The sequence below is a fragment of the Polypterus senegalus genome, chromosome 17 (assembly GCF_016835505.1).
Source record: "Polypterus senegalus isolate Bchr_013 chromosome 17, ASM1683550v1, whole genome shotgun sequence".
In the NCBI taxonomy this organism is placed as follows: domain Eukaryota; kingdom Metazoa; phylum Chordata; class Cladistia; order Polypteriformes; family Polypteridae; genus Polypterus; species Polypterus senegalus.
In genome coordinates, this window is record NC_053170.1 from 60,145,344 (window position 1) to 60,173,030 (window position 27,687).

The 27,687-nt window shown below is 37.8% G+C and overlaps 1 protein-coding gene across 2 annotated transcripts in view; it reads right to left on the minus strand.

The window, feature by feature from the left end:
* unc13d (unc-13 homolog D (C. elegans)) overlaps positions 1-27,687 on the minus strand; it is a 400,017-nt gene that overhangs the window by 271,566 nt on the left and 100,764 nt on the right. For both annotated transcript variants that reach the window (XM_039739768.1, XM_039739767.1), the window contains exons 5-6: positions 15,426-15,621; positions 8,777-8,821 (exon numbers count right to left, since the gene is read on the minus strand). In XM_039739768.1, the coding sequence (XP_039595702.1) occupies positions 8,777-8,821; positions 15,426-15,621 (241 nt within the window). The remainder of the gene's footprint in view (positions 1-8,776; positions 8,822-15,425; positions 15,622-27,687) is intronic.

The window sequence follows — 27,687 nt, forward strand, 5'->3', positions numbered from 1 at the left end:
TATTCTTTATTATGTAAAGCACTTTGAGCAACTGTTTGTATGAAAATGTGCTATATAAATAAATGTTGTTGTTGTTGTTGTTGCATTGTGTCTTTGTGAACCTGGAGAAAGGATATAACGGGGTGCCTCGAGAGGAGCTGTGGTATTGTATGAGGAAGTCAGGAGTGACAGAGAAGTACGTAAGAGTTGTATAGGATATGTACAAGGGAAGTGTGACAGTGGTGAGGTCTGCGGTAGAAATAAGAGATGCATTCAACATGGAGGTGGGATTACATCAGGAGTCGGCTCTGAGCCCTTTCTTATTTGCAATGGCAATAGAGAGCTTGAAAGACGAGATTAGACAGGAGTCCCCATTGACTATGCTGACGACATTGTAATCTGTAACAACAGTAGGGAGCAGGTTGAGGAGACCATAGAGTGGTGGAGATATGCTCTAGAGAGGAGAGGAATGAAGGTAAGTAGGAACAAGACAGAATACATGTGTGTAAATGAGAGGGAGGTCAGTGGAATGGTGAGGATACAGGGAGTAGAGTTGGCAAAGGTGGATGAGTGTAAATACTTGGGATCAATAGTACAGAGTAAGGTTCACTGACAAAAGCGTGATAGACATATGCGCCCCAACAAAACCGCGACGGACAAATGAGCACTGACAAACTCACTAACTGGTTTTCGACAAATGCGTACTGACAAAATTGCCACAACAAAATCGCGAGAGAAGCCAAGAGAGTGGGACGCGTACGTACACATTATCTACACATTATGTGCTAGGTTATAACTGTTATAACTGCTGATGGCATGCCACGAACAAATAACTTAGTCGAGGGTTGACATAACGCGTCATATACAAAGCGGAATTATCAGCAGTCAGGCAGCCAGCAAGTCTAAATACGCTCAACTATCCAGACGTCTTGCTGCAATTCTTCCTATATATGCAGGGCGTGATCTTAAGGACTATCTGCACACCGCCTCATAATATTGACTTCTAAAATAAACATTATTATATATGCTTTAAACTAGTAATTCATATTTAATGAAACTTTCACGATTTTGTCGGCGCGATTTTGACTCCGTGTTTTTCTCGGCGCTATTTTGTCGGCACTCATATGTCTATTGCGCAAATGTCGGGTCACACAGAGTAGCGGGGATTGTGGAAGAGAGGTGAAAAAGAGAGTGGAGGCAGTGTGGAATGGGTGGAGAAGAATGTCAGGAGTGATTTGTGACAGACCGGTACTAGCAAGAGTGACAGGAAAGGTTTACAGGACGGTAGTGAGACCAGCTGTGTTATATGGGTTGGAGACAGAGGAACTGACCAAAAAACAGGAGATAGATTTGGAGGTGGCAGAGTTAAAGATGCTAAGATTTGCATTGGGTGTGAGGAGGATGGATAGAAATAGGAATGAGTACATTAGAGGGTCAGCTCACATTGGACAGTTTGAAGACAAAGTAAGAGAAGCGAGATTGTGTTGGTTTGGACATGTGCAGTGGAGAGATGCTGGGTATATTGGGAAAAGGGTGCTAACGATAGATCTGCCAGGCAAGAGGAAAAGATTAAGGTCTAAGAGAAGTTTTATGGATGTGGTGAGAGAAGACATGCAGGTGATGGGTGTGACAGAGTAAGATGCAGAGGGCAGGAAGATATGGAAAAAGATAATCCGCTGTGGCAACAACTAACGGAAACAGCCAGAAGCAGAAGATCAATGAGGGCACACATGTCTAAAGGAAGCATGCCGGCATTAAATAGATGAAGGAATGGTTTGATATAGGAAACCGTCACATAATCTTCATCGGGCAGTGTATCTTTAAAGTCTTTGTAAAGACTTTAGAGTTTTGTGAACAGACTCCAGCACTTCTATAGCTTGCCATGTAGACAACAGATGTATTGTATTCTATTCAGAGGTACAGGCTTTACTGATGGATGTTTCTTGTGCAAGTACTTGACCAATCAAATATATTTTAAATATTCAATATATTACCCTGCCCTACCATCTATATTTACTTTGAGCATGGCAGATAACAAAAGAATGTGTCTGATGTTTGCTCAGCCTCATTTGCAGAGATGAGATGGGGGAGTGTGTGGCATGGCAAGAGAATGGAAGGATGGCCAAATTTTTCTTTTCTTGTTTGTTTTTTCTCCAAATCTGTTATTTGGAAATTTGTGTATTATTTTACTGGCTGCAAGAGCCATCAATTACAGAAGTGAAATGTGTGTTAAAAGTGAAACTGGATGAGCTATTTTTTTTATTCTGACTATAACAAGAAAACCGGAGACATGGAATGTTAATTCACAGAACAGTTCTACTTGTAGCCTTTAACATAGAGTCCAAATCTAAAGGATGATAGAATACAGTTGAGGGAAATATAAACTCATTGTGGTGTATGGCCAGCCGTTCATCCCGGCCAATACCCCTAAGCCGCCAGGTGGAGCCCTCCCTGCAGCATGGAGGTGCCCCAAAGACCAGCAGGGAATTCTGGACATTGGAGTCTTTATGCACATCCCTGCTGGATACCAGGGGGTCCACTAGGAGACGCTGCAGGGAGGAACGATGTTTATTTACCCTACGCCCTGGAAGTACATCCAAATCACATAAACAAGGGGAATGACGTGCTTTCGGGGTGAAGAAAAGGACTTTTTTATCTGGCTAGGAGATCACATGGACTGGGGATTGGAACACTTCCGGGTCAGGGAATATAAAAGGATTGTGGGAGCTCCCAGACGGCGAGCTGAGCTGGGTGGAAGGGTGGCAATGCATCTGGGAGAGGAGGATTGTATTATTATTGAGTATTGAGTTTAATTTATGAGTATTGTGGAGAGAAGGGTGCTTTGTGTACTTTGTGTTAATAAAAAGTCAACTATTTGGACTTTTATCTGGGGTCTGGCGTCTTGGACAAGGGTTCAAGGGAGTGATAGAGCCCCCTACCTGTTACATCATATACATTAATTCTGGCTAATATATGTGGAAAAAAAATCACTGAAATCTTTGTAGTGCTCATGAAACCAGTTCGAGATGACTTTTACTTTGTGACATGGTGAATTATCATGATGGAAATAATCATTAGAAAAGGTGTAAATTCCCCCAAATAGGATACAATATTCAAGCAATGATTGATTGGTATTAAGGGACCCAAAGTGTGCCAGGAAAATATTCCCGATATCATTACACCACCACCACCAGCCTGGACTGTTTACACTATACAGTTTGGGTGCATGGATTAATGCTGTTAGAGGTAAATTTTGACCCTAAAATCTGTGTAACTCAGCAGAAAGAGAGATTTTTTAGAATTTGCTACATTTTTCAGTCTTCAGGTGTTCATTTTTGGTGAGCCTATGCCCACTAAAGCCTCAGCTTTCAGTTATTGCCTCACAGGAGTGGAATCCGCCTCAAGGTTCAACATGTTGTGCATTCTGAGAAGCTGTTTTGGTCGCCACAGTTGTACAGAGTGGTAATATGAGTTACCATAGCCTTTGTGTCAGCTCAAACCTAGCCTTGCAGGGCCAGACATGATTCTCAAATGAGAATACACATTTGGGGACAACTCGTTAAAAAGCTTGTAGTGAAGAGGTGTGAATTCCACTGTGGTAAAGGTTATGCCCACAAGGCTTCTTCATAAAAAATGTGCCCCCGACTCCATCAGTCCGTGCATTTTAAACTGCCAGGGTTTCAGAGAGAGAGCAAAAGACACTTAAGAAAAGACTTGTTGCTGGGAGAAACTACAAAGCTAAAACCGCTATTACAAATTCAGTAGCTCAGTAGCACAAGAAAACTGAAGCATAATGATACAATTTCTATATTGTAATGAGTGTAGTGACAGAGTAGAAGACACATACAAACACACCCACCAACACACACACACTCTCACATGTAAATCACTGCAGCTATTTGACTATGTGTTTGAGAAGCTTCTATCTGCTATGATATCTTTCTGTCACTTTATCACAATATGGCTCAACAATAGCAAGTAGAGTTTAGATAAGCATTTTGGTCTATGGATATACTACGTGTTAAAATGCTGCTGCTACAGTATATTCTGGCAAGGCATGTTTGCATTTCCAATTAGACAGTAATGTTAACTTCCTTTAGTTATTTGTTTAGACATACAGGATGTTGTGCAGCATCAACCACGCAGCTGCACCAGGTGTAAAGGCAAGAGATGGCACCATTTCGATGCAGCAACAGGTTGCCCATCATCCTGCCGGTGAATCTGCCACATGCATGTACTTCAACGAAACAGCAGGGCTTGCCCCAAGGGCACGCTACGCATCAGCTACTTCGCGTCTCGGCCTCTCGCGTTGTGAAGAGGGGGGCTGAATGCACCCCAAGGAGATGTGGTCGCTCCTCCAAAACCCCCTCTTAAACGGTGATACCATGGGAAACAAATACATTTTTTTACCTACTCCATGCTCGATCAGCTGGCTTGCTGCTGCTGCTGCTTCTTGTGCCGTGCTACGTGATCTGCATGTCTTGCAGCGCTTTCAACATTTAAAAACCTGTACAGCTGCTCCAATAAACACACGCTATCGGCAATATACTAATAACCCAATTGTGCTCCACTCACTTAGAATATGGACCCAATGTAGAAAGCATTTTAAGACGGAGAAGCTTCTATCTGTGGCATCCCTGCAAGAGAACCACCTCTTTCAACCTTCACAAACATATACAGTTTTTAATATCTGGAAAAAATTTGGAATTAACTTGCTTAGAGATCTTTATATAGACAACGTCTTTGCATCCTATGAACAATTACATTCCAAATTTAACATTCCAGCTACACATCTCTTTCACTATCTTCAAATCAGGAACTTTGTTAAACAGAACCTTCCAGATTTTCCTCATCTTGCACCCTCATCCATGCTGGAAAAAATATTGCTCATTCTCAAGGAATTAGACTCCATCTCTACAATATATAAAATCATTTTACAATCCCTCCCTTTCAAAGATCCAAGAGGACACTGGGAAAAAGATCTCTCAATTAATATATCAGAAAAGGAGTGGAAGGTAGCAATGCAGAGAATTCACTCAAGCTCCATATGCGCAAAGCATACAATTATACAACTCAAAATTATTTATCGAGCACATCTGTCTCGACTAAAACTCTCCAAAATGTTTCCAGGGCATGATCCAACCTGCGAACGTTGCAACCAAGCCCCAGCCTCACTAGGTCACATGTTCTGGGCCTGCACCAAATTAACATTATTCTGGACAAAAATTTTTAATTACCTCTCAGACAGCCTTGGACTCACAATCCCTCCTAACCCATTAACAGCTGTGTTTGGGGTTCTTCCAGAGGGGTTTAAAGTGGAGAAAGACAAACAAATTGTGATTGCATTCACTACACTGTTGGCACGCAGACTTATTCTGATAAACTGGAAGAACCCAAACTCTCCTCTTTTAAGTCAGTGGGAAACCGATGTGTTATATTATTTGAAATTGGAAAAAATCAAATACTCAGTTAGAGGATCTGTACAGACTTTTTTCAAAACATGGCAGGATCTAATCAGTAATATTTTAAAATAAGTTTATAAAGCACAGAGAATTTATTAATTTAGGTATGTTTACAAGCCTTAAATTTAACGCTGTTTGGCTTGCTCTCTCTCTCATGGGTGGGGATCGATCTGTTCTTAATTAAATTTTTCTTTTTGTAAAAACTTGATTGCTTTGTATGGATTGTAATAAAATTAATGAAAAAAAAAAAAAAAAAAACTTGTACAGCATCTGTCCTTTTGTCTCACTGCATTTTGCGGGACGTTAAAGTGTCTCAGAGAAAATCACGTCTCGACCCAAGATTTTTTTTATTATAATAGAGAGATATAAACGCCACATCGAATGTTGTTTGCCTATTTATCTTAATTTATTTACTTATCTTCCTACAGCGTAAAGTTACAAGTAGATTGTACTGCTTCCTGTTGTTTGATTGACACAGGCATGCTGACTAAGTACATGTGCAATGCCACTCCTTATTCAGTAAAAGATCAGATATGAAAAGTGAGATGGCAGCTTCCACCTGGAGCCAGAGACTCTTCAGTATGTGAGCAACTCTCCATGCTGCTGTTTAGATCTGAGGGTGTGTGTGCGCAAAAAATGAAGCCTGACTGTATTCTCAGTACCATTGCTCATGTACTGAAGTGTCAGTATGGCACTGTCAGAACTAAACACTAGCATGGAGAGTCACTCGCATACTGAAGTGTCTGTAGCTGCAGGTGTAAGCTGCCGTTGCACTTTTCTTTTTAATTTCTCTAGGGATGGTGTAAAAGCCATTTGTTAGTTATTTAAATTATATTGAATGTTTGCCTATAAATAAGTGCATAGTATATGGGAGGTTCTTATCACCCCCACACGCTGAATTAAATTGGTATATTCTAACTATTTCTTGTCCCTCTGACCATAGATTAGTCTCAGTTTGTGACCTGCCTTGCCATGAGTAAGGAATGGAAGTCACACGGATACAAACCGTGCCTTAATGTGCTCAGTTGTCTGTGCAGAGCTGTACGTTTAGAAAGTACTGAATGTGAAGTACAGCATAGAAAAATAACTCATCCTTAAGTTTAGAAACAACTGAAGTTTAACATGAAGAAACATTTTTCCTTTTTTTTGCCTTTTATTCTACGTGTCTAGCAAATTCTCTATTATTGTGTGGACTGTTTAATTTGAATTTTCACTAAACCTTTTTAAAATGAACCTTTCTGGACTGAGAATTTCATTTGGCACACGTTTGGCTTATGTTTGATCCTGCCATACTCACTAGCAGCTACTGTACTGATGGTGTTGACTGAAGTTTTTGTTTTCCTCTCTTTCACTGTTAATTGACTTGACGGGCAGCCACGGCCATTATCTGGCCAGGATGCAAGCTGGATGGAAGGATCAGGAGAGAGGGCATCTGCAAGGTACTACCTGTCCTGGGACATTAGAAGGCAGCTATCTTGGGTGGCTATGGCACCATGGATTCCCACAGGGTACGCAGGGAGTTGGAGTTGGGCCGCCAGGGGGAGCTGTAGAGCCCTACTTTGGGCTTTCACCTCTCCTGGGATTGATTCCGGGTCTGATTAATGAGCCACCTGGAGCACTCCCAGGATCAGCTTAAAAGGAGCCGCCTCACTCCATACAGGGAGCCAGAGTTGGGTGGAAGAGGATAAAGCTTGTTGGAGGAATGGAGACATGAGAAAGGAAGAGAAACAGAGAAGAAGAGTATGTTTTGTGCTTGGTACTTTGGACTGTGTTGCTGTGGGGAGCAAGAAAAAAATGCTACCCCATGGAAATAAAACGTGTACTGTGCAACACCTAAGAGACAAAGGTAAAAAAAAAAATCAGAATCGGTATTGGAATCGGCCAATCAAGTAACATGAAATTGGTGATTGGTATTTGCCTTTAACAATCTAATTGGAGCATCCCTAGGAATTATTAAGGATAAGATTGAGCAACACATGGCAAGAACAGGCGTTTTACTGAACAGTCAGCATGGGTTCAGAAGAGGGAGGTTATGTTTTACCAACACGGAATTCTATGAGAAAGAAACCAAAGGATATGATCAAAGTGGAGCATATCATATTATTTATCTGGCCTTTCAGAAAGCATTTGCTAAGGGGCCACATGAGAGGTTGGGCATCAAACTAAAAGAAGTGGAGTTCAGGATGTGGTTTATTAAACTGGCTCAGACCCTATCAGAACTGGCCGATGTTAAGAGTGGTGTTCCTCAGGGGTCAGTGCTAGGGCTGCTGCTCTTTTTAATATATATAAATGATTTAGATAGGAATATAAGTAAATAGCTGGTTAAGTTTGTAGATTATACCAAGGTAGGTGGATTGGCAGATAATCTACAATTTGTTGAATCATTATAGATGGACTAGGACAGCATACACACTTGGGCAGATTTAATGTAACTGTAAAGTATTACATTTAGGAAGTAACAATATTAGGTTAGAATACACAATGGAAGGTCTGAAAATTAAAAGTATACACCTTTAGGATTTAGGAGTCATAATGAACTCTATGTTATTGACTTCCCGACAGTGTTCACAAGTCATTAAGAAGTCTAACAAAATGTTAGGTTATATAGTGCAATGTGTAGAGTACAAGTCCAAGGAGGTTCTGCTCAGGCTTTATAACACACTGGTGAGGCCTTATCTGGAGTACTGTGTGCAGTTTTGGTCTCCAGTTTACAAAAATTCCAGAGAAGAGCAATTAGGCTGATTCCAGGGCTACATTTTATTAAGAGGAGACATGACTGAAATGTTTAAAACTATGGAGGGAATTAGTACAGTGGATTGAGACTGTTATTTTAAAATGAGTTCATCAAGAAAATGGGGTCACAGTTGGAAACTTGTTAAGGGTAAATTTCGCACAAACATTAGGAAGTTTTTCTTTACACAGAGAACCATAGACACTTAGAATAAACTATCAAGTAGTGTTCAAAATTCGACTTGATGTTTTTTAAAAAGAATTAAGTGGATAGGAAATGGCAAGCTTTGTTGGGCTGAATGGCCTGTTATCGTGTAGATTGTTCTAATGTTCTAAAAATCAACATAAATGATGATGATGATGATGATGATGGTTATACTGTAAATGCATTCAGAGACTGATGCAAAGATGGGTAATGTTGTGAAAATATGTATCCTCTGAAAAGATTTTGTTAAACTCTAGTCAATTATGCACTCCAGCCTCCCTAAAATAAATAAAAGATATTTACTACTCAGTAAGTACTCGCTTATTATTTTTTTAGACCTAGAATAAGACTCATGTTTAAAAAAAAACATTTTAAATCAACATATAATAAAATCACTTACCACATATCCATGTGAAGCTCTGTGTCAGCAATTTCTTTAAATTCTCTGAGACCAAAAGAGAAATAAGCAATTAGACAAATAAAAACACACAAAAACAAAGAGTTTTAGGGAAATGTCTACACTTTTAATGATGAAAGGTTTTCCAAACAACAAAACAAACTTAAATAGACTACTCTGGAACAAATTCTAAAATGTTTCATATATAATTTACTAAGCATTTTTATTTATGATGTTAAAAGTCTAGAGAACATGCCTAAAATAGTGTAATATTAATACAATCTACAGTGAGCAGTGGCAGAGTGATATTTCAGTATTTTTTTTGATATCCCTGTGTTATGTGCTCACTATTTCACTTTAAATAATATTTTAAAGCTATATATCGAAAAGTAAAATGGTGTTCACCCTATGCTTAAAGACAATATTACAGAAAAGCACTGCCCATAGGTTTATTGCTATAAAAGTAATAAAGCTGAAAAAGTTATGAGGCATTTTAGCCTGCTGAGTGGACATCATGGCAGGGTTTCATGTGAAAACTGATATCTTTCTCTTGAATTATTGGATTGGAAGAGACCTCCTCTTCTACTGTGTAAAACAGCATAAGTCTGTATTGATTGATAACCTTAAAGAGGTACAGAAAAGCGGATTCTGAGAAAGATTCTTCATTCAGAGAAATAATTAACATTACCAAAAATTCCTTCTAATGTTACTAATAACTATATGAATTTCTTTTAAAATAATGTAGACAGCATCAAAGAGAATATTGAGTGGGCAATTTCCAGATCAAATAAAATTGGGTCACTATACAGTATATCAGTCTGTTTTCTCAGTATCATAATAAATTTAGGACAGTAAATGAAATGTTAGTAAACTGCATCTTAGACTTACTTCTGAAAAAAATGCACATAAAGTACTAATTCCATGCTTAACATCGTTAATATTTCTTGTTTGGCTACCTATATTCATGATCAGATTTCCAAAAGGGTCATTATCACATATTTCAAATGTAACTTTTTTTTCCTCTAACCTTTTCCAAACTTTCAAAAAAACAAGTTTATTTGTAAAAATATTCAGTAAATCTTGTGCTGTACTTTCAGCACAGAATAAAGTCCAAATGATTTACGATATACTCATATGCAGAGAATGGTGCAGTTATTATGCAGCTCGACTTGAGTGCAACTTTAGATGTGATTGGCCACAAACTTATATTAAGCAGGCTTAGAGATTTTGTGTATTTCTTGCCTGCATCAAGTAATATTCAGTAATTAATTGCAGATGCAGATATCCATCTCCTGTTCCCTCTTACAGGTGTGGCTCTAGACAACAGACACTTGTCCTTGCCCTGTATGACTTTGGCACTAACACCACCATTATTGCCGCCCACAAAAATACAATGGAAAACGGCCCCATCTTAGCTGTATACATAGTCAGGGCCAATGCTATCCTTTCACCATCTGCTGAGTGCACACCCAAGGGAGCCTCTGACAGCTGCATTTGGTGGTAGTGCCGTGACACTGGGAAGAGACTGGCTGCAAAGAGAAGCTGACGAGGACCACCCACGTCTGCTCCCAGACTGGGGTCTTGTGATGAATGAGCTACAAGGTGGTGCACTGCCATGCAAGCGATCAGGTAAGGGAGTGGCAACCCAGTATGAAGTGGGTTACATTGATGACATGGCTGATGACGGCAGTCCCGACCACTTACGCTACCATGTCAACTGGCTCCATGCTCCCTAGCATCCCTACAGCTTCAGTTTTACTCCCTGTGCACCTCTTTTAAACTCAAGCAGTAGAACGACAGTTCCTTGAAGTTTGCAAGGAATGCAGTAGCCTCTGTGGACGGTCAGATGATCGAATCCTCCATGACTCTCAAACCCCATTTTGTGCTAAAAAATGACCTGTTATATTGGGTGACAGAGCCTCAGGGTGTGATACGGACCGAGATGTTAGTCATCCAACTTTACCACCGACAGGTATGCAACCTTGTGCAGTGTGCACACTCACTTACTGAGGGTCATCTGGGACATGACAAAACATTAGAAAGAATCACTGCATGTTCCTTTTGCCCTGCTGATCAATGATGTAGGTACTGACACAGATATAGTCAGTATGTTTGAACCTTTGGCATGGGGACATAAGTACGTTCATGCCCTAGCAGGCTACACCAATCGCTATTCAGAGGCCAGAGGAAGCAGTGCGCCCGTGCCACAACATTCTTGATTATGGTGCAACCTTACGGGAGCGCTTTTCAAAACTGGTTGGTGATCACTTGGAAGCAGCTCAGCACAGTCAGGCCCTGCCTGTAAAACTGATGCATGTGTACCAAAAATTACGCCTGGTGGACTGTGAAATGGTCCTATTCTGCTCATTTCTGTCCAAGTTGTGGGGCCACTGGCAGGTCCCGTGGGAAGTTGGGGAGAGAAAAGGTCTGGTAAATTATTTAATACACCATTTAATACATATTTAATACACCAACTGAATTGGCATCCCTCTGAATAGATATACCATACGAACCTTCTCAAGCACTGGCATGAACAGGCTGAAACAGGTGCCGCAGCTTCCCCTGAAGTAGCCTCAGAAAAAAAATGCATGTTGGACTTGGATGTGATCGAAGAGAGTCACAGTCCCTGGTCTAGTCCTATCTTAATGATCCCCAAACCTGACGGGAGTTGACAATTCTGCCATGACTTCCATTGAGTTAATAAAGCATGCTGTTTTGATGCTTATCCCACGTCAATGGTGAATGACCTCCTGCAGAACGGGGCTGGATCCCAATATCTGTCCAATCTCGACATGACGAACGGATACTGGATGTTCCCCTTGACAGAGTCTGCAAAGGAGAAAACTGTGTTCGGCACCCTTAGTAGCCATTGGCAATACCGCGTCTTACCCTTTGGGCTAGACAGAGCCCCAACAACCTTCCAGCATCTAGTGGTCAGACTGCTGCATCACAATAGCACCTATAGTACCACTAAATCGATAACATTGAATCATTAGAAAGACTCAGATCATTAGAAATGAAACTAGTGTTTTATGTGTTTGAATCTACTGTTTTACGTTACAGCATTTTTGTCACCTTATTGCATTAATAGGGGTCTGACTTATACTTAAATACAGCACAATGCAATTCAAGGCATAAGACACACTACATGAGAAATGTAATGATGCAACATGTGAATCGCCTGGATTTGATGTAAACAGTGAAGTCCTATTAGGAAACTAGTATTTAAATGTTGCAGAAGTGTATTCGCCTTAATGTATCAATAAGGATTTGTGATATATTTGAATGTAGCACAATGAGCTTCAGGGCAGCATGGTGGCGCAATGGGTAGTGCTGCTGCCTCGCAGTTAGGAGACCTTGGTTTGCTTCCCGGGTCCTCCCTGCATGGAGTTTGCATGATCTCTCCATGTCTGCGTGGGTTTCCTCCGGGTACTCCGGTTTCCTCCCACAGTCCAAAGACATGCAGGTTAGGTGCATTGGCGATTCTAAATTACCCCTAGTGTGTGCTTGGTGTGTGTGTGTGTGCCCTGCGGTGGGCTGGCACCCTGCCTGGGGTTTGTTTCCTGTGTTGGCTGAGATTGGCTCCAGCAGACCCCCATGACCCTGTGTTTGGATTCAGCGGGTTGGAAAATGGATGGATGGTGTAGTTTGTGTTCAGTTTTTGTAAATGGTTTGCATTTATATTAACATCTGACAGACTCTAACTTCCCAATGTACTCCAATATTTTCTCCCTATATTTGAAGCGAATGATTTATGAAAGTCATGTATTTTCTTGAAATTTCAAACTTGTGTGGTTTCAAAAGGTCCATTTGATTTATCTTTTAGATTATAGTTACAGTAATGGATGGACACTATGATAGTGTGCTATCTCAGAAACAAAACAAAAAAAATGTGTGAATTATATGTGCAACACAATTTTGTGTTCACAGCCTAAACACATGAATTCAACGAGCATCTCTGAAGTGTCCCAATATGACTGACAGCAAATACACAGCTAGTTTCCACCTTCTTTTTCAAAGAAAGGCAGCTCAACTGCAGTGTATTTTCTAGATAAAATATTCTGAAAATTGAAAAATTAACTGATCAATTGATTTGTAAGACAATGTTATAATGGGCGCACCAATAATATGCAAGTGCTAATTCAAAAACATTAAAAAAAAGTCGTAATGATCGCTACATCACTGCAATTAAGCATCTAATATCACCTAACCTTCTTACCTTTGTAGAGAGAATGCTGCAAAACATTTTTTCCCTAAAATAATCATTTTTGATAATAATTGTAATTGATGTTTTTACTCTGATTATGTGAATAAGTTTTTCAGCTGTTCATCTACTGTAAAGTACTATTTAATGTGACAAGCTGGTGAATAGTATTGACAAGTGTCTCTCTCTTTTCATACATGTAATGATAAACTTTAATGCATTGGTGAAATTCACTTCATTCTTTAAGACCCAGTGACAATACATAAAGATAATGATGTGATCATATTCTTTGTAAAAACTGTGGTGTCTAGTCTATGCTTCTTTTTCTGTTCAACATTTCCATTCAACAGCAAAATGCTTTTTAACTTCACAAATTCTATTCTTTGTATTTGTTAGTTCCTCAGACGCAATTTACTGAACTGTAAAATATGTCATATAAGGTGTTTGCCATGAAGGCAACATAAGTGGAATATTTACCAGAATTACATGGAAAGCTTAGTAAAATCATATTAATGTGGTACAATACAAATTAAATGGTCCCCTCGATTCTTAACAAGTGGTCTTAAACTGTTCTTATAATTGCATTTTAAAATCCGTATTTTTAGCTTCAGTCGTTAAAGGTTTTAGTGCTGAGAGTCAGATAATGTTGTATGTGTCAGCTTCATTTTGGACTCCACACTTTTTTCCCCCTTCTTTTATATATTTCTATAAGGTAGGTAGGTTTAAAATGAAAGAGTAAGTTGTGAATAGGTGTAATTTTCAGCTTCACTTTCCATGTCAGCAAAAGAAGTAAGTTAATATTTTTGACTTGTTTTAATCTTAAAATCTTTGTTCTTGGCTCTTTAAGGCAGCACAAAGCTACATACATACACTATAAGAAACAACACCAAACGGAAATGTATTTATTTATTAAAATGATTATTATTTTTTTTTATCTCTGCATAAAGATCAGTTACACTATAGTAAATATTTAATGGAATAATATGCAGATAAATAAATGGATGAAAACGTATATAGAAGACTAGGGGGCTTCGCTCACCAACCCCTGGCCTGTGCTACATGCCAGCCACTTCACGTCTCTGCCGCTAACGCATGTGGATTTCACTTTCACCAAATAACAAATCTTTTAGTTCTCACAGATATGCCTCTTTGTTGGGAAGAAACACTACTTTTCCCGGATGGCAACATGAATTAGATGACCTACAAGTCTCCGACTTAAAGTTTAAATCCAGTCAATATATTCAATCTCTTTTTGCTGTTCCGTTATTTCACCGTGTAATAATTTCCGTTTGTTTGTGCTTATGCAAACTTTACTATCATTTTTTTGAGACTTTCTAGTTTAATATTTTCATTATCTCTAACCTGCTATGCATGTGCCTCATGCCAATTTTTTGGAACTTCTTTACGACTACTTTGTCGGGACTTGAATGTACTGTATCTTTCTGAAAAAGTCACGTCTCATCCCTGGATTTTTTTATATAATAGAGACACAGGAAATAGCTAAGCTTTGCATATCAAATATTAAAAAAGTTGTTGAACATAATTATATCTTTACTACAGACAATTACTGACAAAATATGCACATATCTAGTTCAGTAGTCCACCCTTACTTTATCTGCTGTTCCAGGCAATGAAAGTCAAGTCGTATGGGGTTGGGTGATTTCAGTAACCTTCCCTTAACACAGCGTTTCTCAACCTTTACGTATTTGCAACCCGAGTTTTCATAACAGTTTTAATCACGCCCCCTTAACATTTTTTTGAAAGGAGCCCACTAATACAAATTTGTTCTTTTTTAATTATGATATATATAGATGCATATTTTATTATACCTACTTAACTTTAATCGACCTTTATCTAACTCTATATTTATTTTTCTAGTATCAGAATGTATTTTTCATATTTTCGATTCTTGTTTTCTTTTTTTTCACATCTTCGTGCCCCCCCTAGGGGGGTTTTCCCCACCCCACAGATTGAGAACCACTGCCTTAAAACATATTAATATTAATTTATACTTAGTAGCAAAACATAAAAGGAATACTGTACATTAAATTTCCCTTGGGATCTATCAATCTATCTAGTTGTATGGATTTTGCATCTTGTATCACATGGGCATCGATCTGGAGGTGAACATTTCATGGGAGATCCTGATGTAAACATTGTGTTTGGAGGAATACTAAACAAAATTAATTTACTTTATCTTATCAATTTAAAAGGATCTGTATATTTTGTTAATACATCATCAACAGAGAACCTGATTAAATTCATTAAATTCCCGCATTGTAGCAAAATAAAACTATATGGTGGAGGTAATAAATAGAGTCAGTCTTTACATGGCTAATTATAACTAATCAGCAACCTCTCTAGTAAAACTTGTATATGAGTATTTAGGTTTTAACAAAGAAAAATAAAAAACAATCAGTAATAAATATAGAAAAACATATTTCATACAGCAAAAAGGTTTCATTCCAGACTGGGTTGAGAGTCTGTTTCTTGACACTGGTGCGGTGGATCTGGTCTTCAGGAATTGTATTCTTCACCACTGCTTTCCTCTGCTTACGGAGAAGTGGTCCATCCCTTTTGAGAGTTGCGTCTTTTGATTCACCATATGAAACAAGCCCCAACAAGCAGTATGGGTCACTAAAACCTGATATTATATACAGAAAAACAGTGATTAAAGAAAATGCAGAAAGCAGTATTTTATACATTTTTGTTATAGTAAGGTTATAGTAAACGCCGAGAGAGAGTTTTTCACTCATATTTTCCACATTACATAGCAACATATACATAATGTAAAATTAAAAACACTAATTATAGTTCTTCTATCATATTTTATTATGATATTGCTTGAAACATTCTACCAGATAAATAGAATATATTAAAACACCTTTCACTGCAGCCAAACATTGTGAAAAATACAAATAATGTTCACATTTTAGCACAGCAGTTCTTTGTCATTCGAGCTGCATCCTATTTTTATTCATACAGCATTGTCTGAATTCCAATCCCAGTTCTGTGGGACTCTTTTTGCTGCTGTTTTTTGTTTCAACAAGCTTCAGTAAGTCATGTTACCTCTAACTGATCTTACTGTTTGATTACAAGTTCTTTTTTCTTTCACTTATTCTACATTTAAAAAAGAGTAGTAGTGCAAGTTTGATGTTCATAAGAAATTTAGAAATATTCATAGTTTTGCCATAGTTTTAATCCAAAGGGTTTAAAATGTTAAGGGTAAATTTCGCACAAACATTAGGAAGTTTTTCTTTACACAAAGAACCATACATACATGGCATAAACTATCAAGTAGTGTGGAAGACAGTAAGACTTCAGGGACTTTCAAAAACTCAACTTGATGCTTTTTTGGAAGAAATAAGTGGATAGGAAATGGCAAACTTTGTTGGGCTGAATGGCCTGTTCTTATCTAGATTGTTCAAATGTTCTAACTCTGAAAAAAGGGACACCACAGAGAAACAGTAGCACTGCTGGATGCTGCCAGTATCCAAAACCAAGCAGAAACGTACGTATGCAATGGGATAGACTGCTGTGAGAATGTGCATGGCTTTATGCCAAGTATAGGGTGGTCCAGATCTAATTATGCAATTTTTATTACGCTATAACTTATTAAGTTTATTACATAGAAAATCACCCGAAAAATCCCGGACCATCAAAAAGTGTGCAAACTGACAACATGAAGAATCGTCTTTGCGCCAAACTGGAATCATCCCCGCATAAATCAAAGTCATCCAGACGATCTGAATCTGCCTTATTAGATCTGGGCCACCCTGTATAGTTTTTATACACAGCGATGTGAGCATGGAAATGAGTGTATGCAACATTTATGTGCGTATGCACTGTTTATACATATACATAATTAATGTTATTATTCAGAAGTGAGATTGGTCTGCATGATGCACATTGCAATAAATCCTTATTTTTTTTTTAGGAAAGATGCTAATTAATGCTTAGCGAAAGTTTTGAGGTAGAATTTTGTTGTCTTTAGCTTCTATAAATGTTGCTAATAATAGTGGAGCTAACTTATTTGAATTTTTTTTTTTTTAAATTCCACTGGGCAGCCATCAGAGCCGGCTGCTTTCCCATTTTGAAGTGAGTTTTTTTTTTCTTTATTTCACCTTATACAATTTCTCATATTAGGAATTTGTTAGTTTTCGCATACCCCTTGGGGTCGGAGCACAGGATCAGCCATTGTACAGTGCCCATGGAGCAATTGAAGGTTAAGGGTCTTGCTCAAGGGCCTAGCAGAGTAGGATCTATTTAGGCAGTGATGGGGACTCAAACTGGCAACCTTCGGGATACCAGCGCAGATCCTTAGCCTCACAGCCACCAACTTCGCCCTGTTTATAGTATCTAGTATTCTGAAAGTGTCAGAGGTGTATACAGTTCCACCACACTAAGAGTATCTAGCTGTGGTATCTGTAATGAATCAAGAAACTCATAAACATGTCTTTTATCTTCTTTAAACTGAGTAGAATTAAAGGACTTATAGTACTCACTGAATGTATACTGTAGGTTATATTTTTATGGTCAATAATTTTTTCTCCGTCTCTGTTGTTAATTGCTGTTATTGCATTACAGACTTTATGTTTTACAGTATTGGATTTGTTGGGCTAACATCTTATTTGCCTTTTCTCCATGTTCATAAAAATGATATCATGACTTAACACTAGAATCCATGAAGCCTACGAAAAAACTTGTAATTCTGGGCCACCTTAAATTCCTTTGCACCTCTCCATTAGTGTCTTTTGTTTTGTAAATGTGTCGATCAGCACAAGCAGCAAGCAGTCTGCTATTCCATCCCCCCACCGCCGCAGCTCAATTCAGGGAAAACGTTTTCCTAGCTCAAGTCTTCTTCATCTGGGTGTGAGGTGCCTGGAGTTGTATAGGGTAAATGATATATCGTTATTTGGAACACATGCATTTCATGTGTGTTCCATGTCTACAACAATCTGGGTAAATTTAAGATGACAGGAAATGTGAGAAATGCAAGAATTGTTGAACACATAGCTAAAATAAAAACTTTTTTCATGTTATAGTACTATCTATCTATCTAACAACAAAATTTTGACATAAAGTGTATAATGTGTGAAGACTGAAGTCCAAATATCAAATAAACACTTTCACAAAAGGTATATGTATAACAAAACAAGTGTGCTTTTATTCAACAGTACAACAGAAGAAAAGAAATCGGGTTAGGGTACGACACTGACATGAGCGTGTGGGTGGTGCAGCGGTAAGAACTGCTGACTCATAATCAAGAGGTCATGGGGTCAATTCTGGACACTTCCCAGAATTACCACTTTGAGTAAATGAGCTGCTCTTATTGTTACTATTATAAAATAAAAACATACATTTGATTTGCGTCTGTAACAGCTGGCGTAAATTTATGATACTTGTAAAGTAGCTTTTTTTTAATTCAGTTTTATTCTCTCAGTCACGTTAACGCTCTCCCCAATCTGACACTGCTGTTTTCAAATAAACACATTCTATAACAGAGGTGCACTCAGAGGAGGATAACCAGGGAATCTGAGCTCACCAAGGTATCATGCGAATTCTGTTTGTCATTATGTTTTGTGATGGTGTTTATATATAAAAAAAAAAAATGTTACGTATATAAAGGCCATATCAAATGTTATTTACCTATTTACCTTGATTTATTTACTCATTTTCCTACAGCGTAAAGTCACTAGTAGACTGTTTGATCAACACAGTCATGCTGACAAAGCACATATGCTATGTCACTCCTTATTCAGGAAAAGATCAGTTATGAAAACTGCGATAGCATCTTCCACCTCCAGCACGTGACCCTTCAGTACGTGAGCGACTCTCCACGCCTCTAGTGTTTAGATCTGGCAGTGCCATGCTGGCACTTCAGTATGCGAGCAATGGTACGAGTGGCAATGCCACATGCAACATAGTCAGTTTGTCAGTAAGCACTTTGCATTCTGATTTAGCAGCCATTGCTTTTTCATCCATGGCGGAAGCCTATTGTTCAGCTACTTCAATACAGCTCATAAACATTTGCTTATCATTTTCAATCTGAGCAGCAAGCACTCTAATTTTAAACCTAGCTTACTCATATTTTCTTGTATTTTTTCATCAATTTTTCGTAGCATTTCTGTAAAGATTGTAGAAAATGTAGTACTTAAACTTATCTCCAGGGGCCTCATGTATAAATGGTGTGTATGCACAAAAATGTTGTGTACTCCCGTTTCCAAGCTCAAATCGCGATGTATAAAACCTAAACTTGGTGTAAAGCCATGCACATTTTCATGCTAGCTAAATGCTTGCCGTATGCAAGTTCTCCACTCAGTTATGTGATTAAAGTGGAAATTTCGAGATTAAAGTTGACATTTCGAGCTTTTTTCTCACTGTGTCCCTATTTTTCTTTTCTTTTCTCTGTACCCTAATAAGCTTTCATTTGACACTCAGACGGCTACTTTGATATCTGAAAGCTTCTTTTATATTTCGGGCACTGTGCGACTTTGTGAACTTGAGCTTTCGAGTTTCTCCGACACTCTATGTCACTCGATCAACTTCCTTTTGTTGTTTATACCACTGTTTGAGCCAACAAATACATATAGTACATTTTCCCTTGCCTCCACTTGGTATTCGCTGAAATTCTTCTATTTCCCCCCGTGCTTTTGCCAATGACTTTTTACAGAATGCTGAGCTTAAAGGCTATTTATATTGATTTGCATATGCAAAGAGGCATAATTCTGGGAGGAGTTTGGGTGGGGCAGCAGGCGCATGCACGCCCGTTACTTTTCTTGCTGACTGGGATTTATGGAGTGGAAGAATGTGGAAATTGGTGAACGCACATATTTATGCATCTGGATTTTTTTGTGCATATGATTGCTAATTGGTTAGAAAGGAAGTCATATCAGTTGACACCAGGGCTACTTAGCAAAGCATCTCCTTGTGGGCTTGATTAGTTCTCTTTTTCCAAGTAGTGTTATGGCATGTCAGGGTTTTTACACCTCTGGTTGATTTTTTTCTTTTTCAAATTTCACTAAGATGAATGTGTTTACCAGAGGAAAAAAACGATGTTGTGGTAGCTACGTTTTGACAGAGACTCATGATTCTTGGTGTAATTTTATTGTTTTTGGTGTTTGTGCAGTCAGTTGCCATGATTATTAATCATGATTAACAAATCCTTCAACTGTAAGCCTAATAAACACTGAGCTCTCATCATCAGCTATACTCGGATTACATCACCAGCATGACTCAACTAAGAGTAGCTGGACAAAGAGAGTTAGGAAAAGGGGGTGAAAGAGATAAACAGACATCATTCAGGTAAGACTGGTTACATTGAATACATACTGTATCAGAAACCACTATGATTGTTATGTTTGTTGTGTTTGTTATGTTTTTGATATTTTGTTTATTTCTTTAAACCATGGTTAACTGTTCAGATAACAGAACCTACAAAACAGCCAGATTGCTTTAACTGTCTTTTATGATTAACAGATTGAATTGTCAGGTAAAAGTAAAGGACAAATGTGTTTTTATAATGAACAAATGGTGCTGCAAAAATGTTAAAATTGTCTCTAAAATCTGTTCACCTGATCTGGAATATTTATTGATGAAGTGTCATCCATTTTACTTTCCAAGGTAGTTCTCTAGTGTTTGCTGGTCGAGGAGGAGGGGGCCTTGGAATAATTCATTGTAACAAAATGCAAATCACTTCTAAAAATTTAGGCAACTTTACATCCTTTGAGGTATTCATTTTAAATATTAAAACAGATTCCAACACAATTATAGTGCTAGTCTACAGACCACCAGGGCCATATTCATTGTTCATGACTGAATTTAGCAACCTTCTATCTGATTTGGCTATAAATTATGATCACATAGTACTGATGGGGGATTTTAATGTACACATTGATGTGGAAACTGACACTTTTAGCAAATGTTTTACTTATTTGTTAAATTCAGTAGGATTTTGTCAGATTGTCAAAGGTCCAACTCATAATCATAACCACACATTAGATTTAATTATAACTTACAAAGTTGAAATTCAAAATTTAAATATTACTCCATTAAATGAAGTTATTTCCGATCACTTCTTAATTACATTTGATTTAGTTCTGCCCATGCCAACGCACTCACAGATTAAAACAAAGAGAGTGCGACATCTAGATTGTAATTCTGCTTCAAAATTTATAGATACCTTGAGTAAGTCGAGTGTAATTGTGGAAAACCATTTAGATCAGTTAACATCACATTATAATGTGACCTTGAGAGATGCTCTGGACACAGTGGCTCCCCTAAAACAAAAGTGATCAAAGCACATAGAAATTCACCCTGGTTTAATGAAAATACTGAGCTCTTAAATTAGAGTGTCGAAAACTGGAGCAGATGGAGAACAACAAAGCTACATGTCTTTCAAATTGCATGGACAGAGAGTGTTAATAAATATAAAAAAGCCCTCTTTAAAGCTCGCTCAGAATACTATTCTACATTAATAGATAGCAATAATAAAAATCCTTGGGTACTGTTTAGAACAGTGGCTAAATTAACAAATGTCAATTCAGATCAACAGTGCAAAATACCAACAGATATTAGCAGTACAGACTTTATGAACTTCTTCAATGAGAAAATTAAAAATATAAGATCCCAGATCTCAGCATCACAGTACAAACCAAATACTAGCTTAGCAGACCCTGCACATTGCATTCAGCACTTTAGTAATTTTAATCCTGTAACTGAGCAGGAAGTCTTAACTTTAATTACTAAAATGAAGCCCACTACTTGTTCCCTAGATCCAGTGCCAACAAAACTAGTAAAAAGTGCAATGGATGTTCTTGCAGCCTATTCTAACCATTATCAATAGTTCATTACTGCATGGCACATACCTGATGCACTAAAAGTGTCAGTCATTAAACCTTTACTTAAAAAGTCAGACCTAGACCCACACATACTAAATAATTATAGGCCTATTTCAAATTTACCATTTCTCTCTAAAATACTAGAAAAGTAGTCGCCAGTCAGCTTCAGTCACACCTTACGCATTACAATTTATTTGAGAAATTCCAGTCTGGTTTCGCACTGGTCATAGTACAGAAACGCACTAACACGGGTTGTAAATGACATTCTGATATCCTCTGATGAAGGAAACTCCACTGTAATTATGTTGTTGGACTTAAGTGCAGCATTTGACACCATTGACCATTCTATTTTACTGCACAGGCTAGAAAACGATGTTGGGCTTACAGGCCCGTGCTCGCTTGGTTTAGTTCTTATTTATCAAATCGATTCCAATATGTACAGAAATGTGCTGACAGTACTCCATCATTATACACAGAAGTTCAATATGGTGTCCCGCAGGGCTCAGTACTGGGACCTTTACTGTTTTCACTTTACATGCTTCCACTGGGATCTCTCATTAGGAAACATAATGTTAATTTTCACTCGTATGCAGATGACACCCAGTTATACCTTTCATTTAAATCAAATGAAGTTTCTCCGATGTTGTCTTTAATTAGTTGTGTTAGTGAATTAAAGGAATGGATGAATGAGAACTACTTGTCTTTAAATACAGATAAAACAGAGATGTTAATTGTTGAGGGAATGACGCTGATCACAGCAATATTTTGTCATCATTTAACTCAGTTGGAATCCCAATTAATTTTACTGAATCAGCCCGCAATCTAGGAGTTATCTTTGACTCTAGCATGTCATTTAAAGCACATATTACAAAGTCGTCCAAAACATGTTTTTTCCATCTTAAAAATGTTAGGAAATTAAGGGCTTTCTAAATAAACAGGATTGTGAGAAATTAATTCATGCATTTATCTCTAGTAGGATTGACTACTGCAATGCGGTGTTCACTGGCTGTTCAAACTGTTCTTATACAGCCTCCAGTTAATCCAAAATGCGCTGCAAGAATTATTACAAGAACAAGAAAATATGAACACATAACCCAGTTCTTAAATCATTACAATGGCTCCCAGTTAAGTTTAGGGCAGATTTCAAAATCCTCCTTTTAACATATAAAGCATTAAATGGCCAAGGTCCGCTTACTTGTCTGAACTTATCATGACTTACAAACCTGAGCACATTAAGATCTCAAGATGCCGGTCTGCTTAGGATTCCAAGGATTAATAAAATAACAGTGGGAGGTCGAGCTTTTAGTTACAGGGCCCCTAAACTGTGGAATGGTCTTCCTGCTTCTATAAGAGATGCCCCTTCAGTCTCAGCCTTTAAATCCCGGCTGAAGACTCACTACTTCAGTTTAGCATATCCTGACTAGAGCTGCTGATTAACTGTACATACTGCATCTCTGTTGTTAGTCATTAGCACTAAAACATAAGTAACATGATAATTATATTTGAATACTAACCCTCACCTATTCTGTTTCTGTTCTCAGTACTCAAATGTGGCAATTGCCAAGTTGTTTGTCTGCCTATGGTAATGTCATCCCTGATGGAAGATCACAGGAATCATGGGAAAAGGGGTCCTTTCATGGCTGGCGAGCAATGTTTCAGCCGTGAGATGGCCAAATGGGGAGGCAGCTAGATGGATGAGGTCTCCAGGACTCTAAAAATATCCAAATCTTATTATGTGATATCATCTACTGTTAAATTCTGTCCACTTCTAAAATTTTATTATTATGCTGTATTAAGGATTTGTTCTGTTCTGTGTATTGTGTTGTATTGACCCCCTTCTTTTGACACCCACTGCACGCCCAACCTACCTGGAAAGGGGTCTCTCTTTGAACTGCCTTTCCCAAGGTTTCTTCCATTTTTCCCTACAAGGTTTTTTGGGAGTTGTTCCTTGTCTTCTTAGAGAGTCAAGGCTGGGGGGCTGTCAAGAGGCAGGGCCTGTTAAAGCCCATTGCGGCACTTCCTGTATGATTTTGGGCTATACAAAAATAAACTGTATTGTATTGTATTGTATTGTATTGTATATTCCACTGCAAGCCAAAACAAACAATGCACTGAATTCTGTACAAATGTATTATAGAATACAAACATTAGCATCATGAGAAATTAGTTAATATTGCTGGGGACTTCAACAAAAGAAAATTAAGGAATGTTTACACCTAAATATGAGCAGCATGTCACCTGCCCCATGGCGTGTGCTAATACTGTGGCTCACTCCTACATCTCAATAAAAGCTATGTATGTCCAACTACTGTGCGCCAACTGAGATGGTTGGGTTATTTTTTAGTATTTCTGCTGCCAACTTACAGGCAGATGCTGAAATTTGAGGAGCCAGAAAAAAATCTTTCTTGTTCCTAAAGAAAACAGGAAAAACTGCAAAAGATATTTGATTGTGCAAACTGAGACATGTTTGTAGCCTCTGTAGAACAAAAAGTACACTTAAGGGTCACATAGTCATTTAGGGTAAAGTGTTTTTATATGCTTTCTATATTAAAATACAGCATCCATCTTAGAAGTATAAAAGGGTTAATAAATGTCAGAAACCTTTCCGGGCACATAAGGAAACCAGATAAAGGTCAAGTGAACAACAAAGACAAGAATGTACCAGGAGAATACTGATGTAATACACCAAATATATGATTAAGAGATAAGCAGATGTCATGTAAACTATAAAACTGGACAGTTGTCACATACACAGATATCTAAACTAACATATATTGAAAAACAAGCATAAAATGGAGAATAACTTTTATTTAGGATGATTGTGTTCTGTGTTGAAGCACTGCATGTCTTTTAACCAATTAGGGTATCATATGTAAGCATTAATCAGCATTGATATGTAAATAGGTCAATAAGTATGAGCTTCTGATTTTATTATGTGATCATTCTGTAATAGGCTGCTGTGATGGATGCTCCCTCTAAGGAGCAATAAAAGATGCAATGAAAAGCTTTTTTCCTACCTGATTACTAATTTAAAAGGGTTTATTAGACTTGTCCTAATACAGGATACATTTCTTTCTTTAATTAATACTGTTTGTTTGATTTCTACCACCCATCCTCATCAGATCTTGAGAAAAATGCAAATGTAACATGATTTATCATAAAATCCATGGACGACTACGTGTTTGTGAAGACAATCCACTCCTTTCTTAATAGGAAACCATGGATCACAAATGACATCAAAAATTGACTAAATGTGGCTAAATGTGAGTAACCCAGAGACCGAATATAGCAGCTGTAACAATTAGCATAGTCTTTGGCAGGTATTAGAGATACTTGTGCACTACACAGTAGGGACTAATTCAATTTTGTCTACATTTTCTCTATTCAATGAACTTCTATGACTGCTTAATTGCAATAGCATTCAATTGCCTGCACCACCACGTTACTAATACTTATTTGTTTCTGTACATGATATAAGGAGGATTTTTAAACAAGTTAATGTCCATAAGTTTTTTAGGGTGTGTTTAAGCCTGTAGGAACCAATTAGCCAATATCTTATTTAATGTCTTTAAAATTTTGCTGAAAAAATCTGTGATCTTCATTCCTTCAAAAGGACAACAATTATCTCTGTGCCTAAGAAAACAAAAGAAAACTGTCTGAATGATTACAGACTAGTGACACTTATTCCAGTCATTATGCTTTGACAGTCTAGTTCTGGGGCACATTAAACAGCATATTAAAGATTATAATGATCACCTACAGTTTGTATGTCATTTCAGCCTGGTCTGCAGAGGATAGCCTATCTGTTGCATTTCATTCCATCCTGTCACGTATGTATAATAAAAACAGTTACTATAACATTACAACAATTTTGATTAGAACAGACAATTTGAATCAGACCAACAAACTTCTTACTCCTATTCAGCTAGACTCTATAAAGTAACATATGAGCATTCACCACTGTTGTACCAGCAAAGCTGACCACCATACCTGTCAACTTAGTACTCACCACAAAACTCTGCCATGTACCACACTTTGATACAGAAAAGTCAAACAGAAATGAGAGGTGTCAGTAGCAGTTCATGATTATTGTCATGTTCAAATGTTTGCCAAAATGACAAACAGATAACTAACAAACAGAGAAGATCACTTCACATCAATGGGCAATGTAGCTTTTCACTAACTCAGACGCTTTTGTTCTAATACTTTTTGGAATCCTTAATACACTTGTATCTTGAAATCATAATGTGCTTTCTGCTTTTTTATATAATTTTAGATAAGTAGGCAGGGCTTTGGCTACGTAAAGATTTATATGTAAGACATATGATTTTGAAATCAGCCTTATACTTAACTAAAAGCCAGTGTAACTACTTAAGAACTGGAATTATTTTATTATACTTAATATTTGGGTTGGTAGTCATTTTTCCTGTAAATCTGTAAACAAAATGATTTGAAGACATACAAGTAACACATTGCAGTAGACAATTCTACTAGAAATAAATGCATGGATTAACTTCTCATTATCTTCCATATTTATAAACCATGTTAATTTTCCTGATTTTGTAGGATGTAAACACCAAGTTGTGAGTGTTGTAATGTGTGTTTTAAAAGGTAGATAAATGTGAAAGATGATATGCAAGTTACATGATGGTTCAGTTATAAATAAATCACATTTTTACATTTTAAATATTCAAAATTGAATTGAAAGCTTTAAATCTCTGCATTCAGTTTCCTCTCTAATGCCATTATATGACTTGGGCCTAAGATCCTTCATCTAACAAAGCTGGAGTCATACACCACAAGAAGTATTAATAGCTTGTTTGCTGTCAGCTGACTTAAGCAAGGAAATGCCTGAGCTCTGCCAAAGCATCACCTACAGCTGTGGTCTCCTGCAGTAACAACTCAAAATATAATGAGTATTAAGTTGCTTCATTTGTGAAGCACACACAGACACATGGTATATAAAAAAAGCTGGCATGGTTTTAGGCAAGTGTAACTGGGAGCTAAAAACTGAAACTGAAGGCTGTGTTTAATGGTATAGACCAGGGGTCCTCAATCCCAGTCCTGGAGAGCCGCAGTGGCTGCAGGTTTTTGTTCTGACCTGGTTGCTTAATTAGAAAGCAATTCTTGCCAATAAAGCACTAACAAGCTATGAAATTAAATTAACTCTGCTATGTCAGGTCATTCTCATATCCTAGATTTTCTTTCCCTTTCTATCATGCAAATGATTTGAAGGCTAAAATGGACGAGTAATTCTCAGTCCTTCACTTTTTTCTCTTCATTTTTCTTCCAAGTATTTAATTAAACCCAATAGTGCAGATAAATACACACAGGTGTAAATGTAAATAAGCTAAATGGAGAAATGCTGCTCTCTCTTGTCATTTGCATGTTATTCATAATAAGGAGCAATTAAAATAGCTGTTTAAGACAAAATTAAGCAATAAGGGCTCAAAATCACTAAAGTGAAGCAGAAGTGTTACTTTAGCAATAAGTGCTTTTTATTAAGCAACTGGGTTGGAGCAAAAACCTGCAGCCACTGCGGCTCTCCAGGACCGTGATTGAGGACCCCTGGTATAGACTAATCAAGAAAATTGTCTTTTCACTTCTCCCTCCCACTTAGATAAAATACTAATGATGTCTTTATTTTGGTCTCATCCGTTACGGGAGATGGACATCTGAAGCAGGTCCGTTAGCAGCGTTGTTATTTTTTCTCTTAATTTTTATCATCCCAAGGTATCCTGTATTTACCCAACATGAGGAGGTTCTAATACAGTATATGCAATGTGACAGATGTCCAGGGACATTGCCCCACTGGGACACTGGGAGACGGGAAGGACCAGGAGAGGGGCAGTATTTTCCCCAGAACGTAA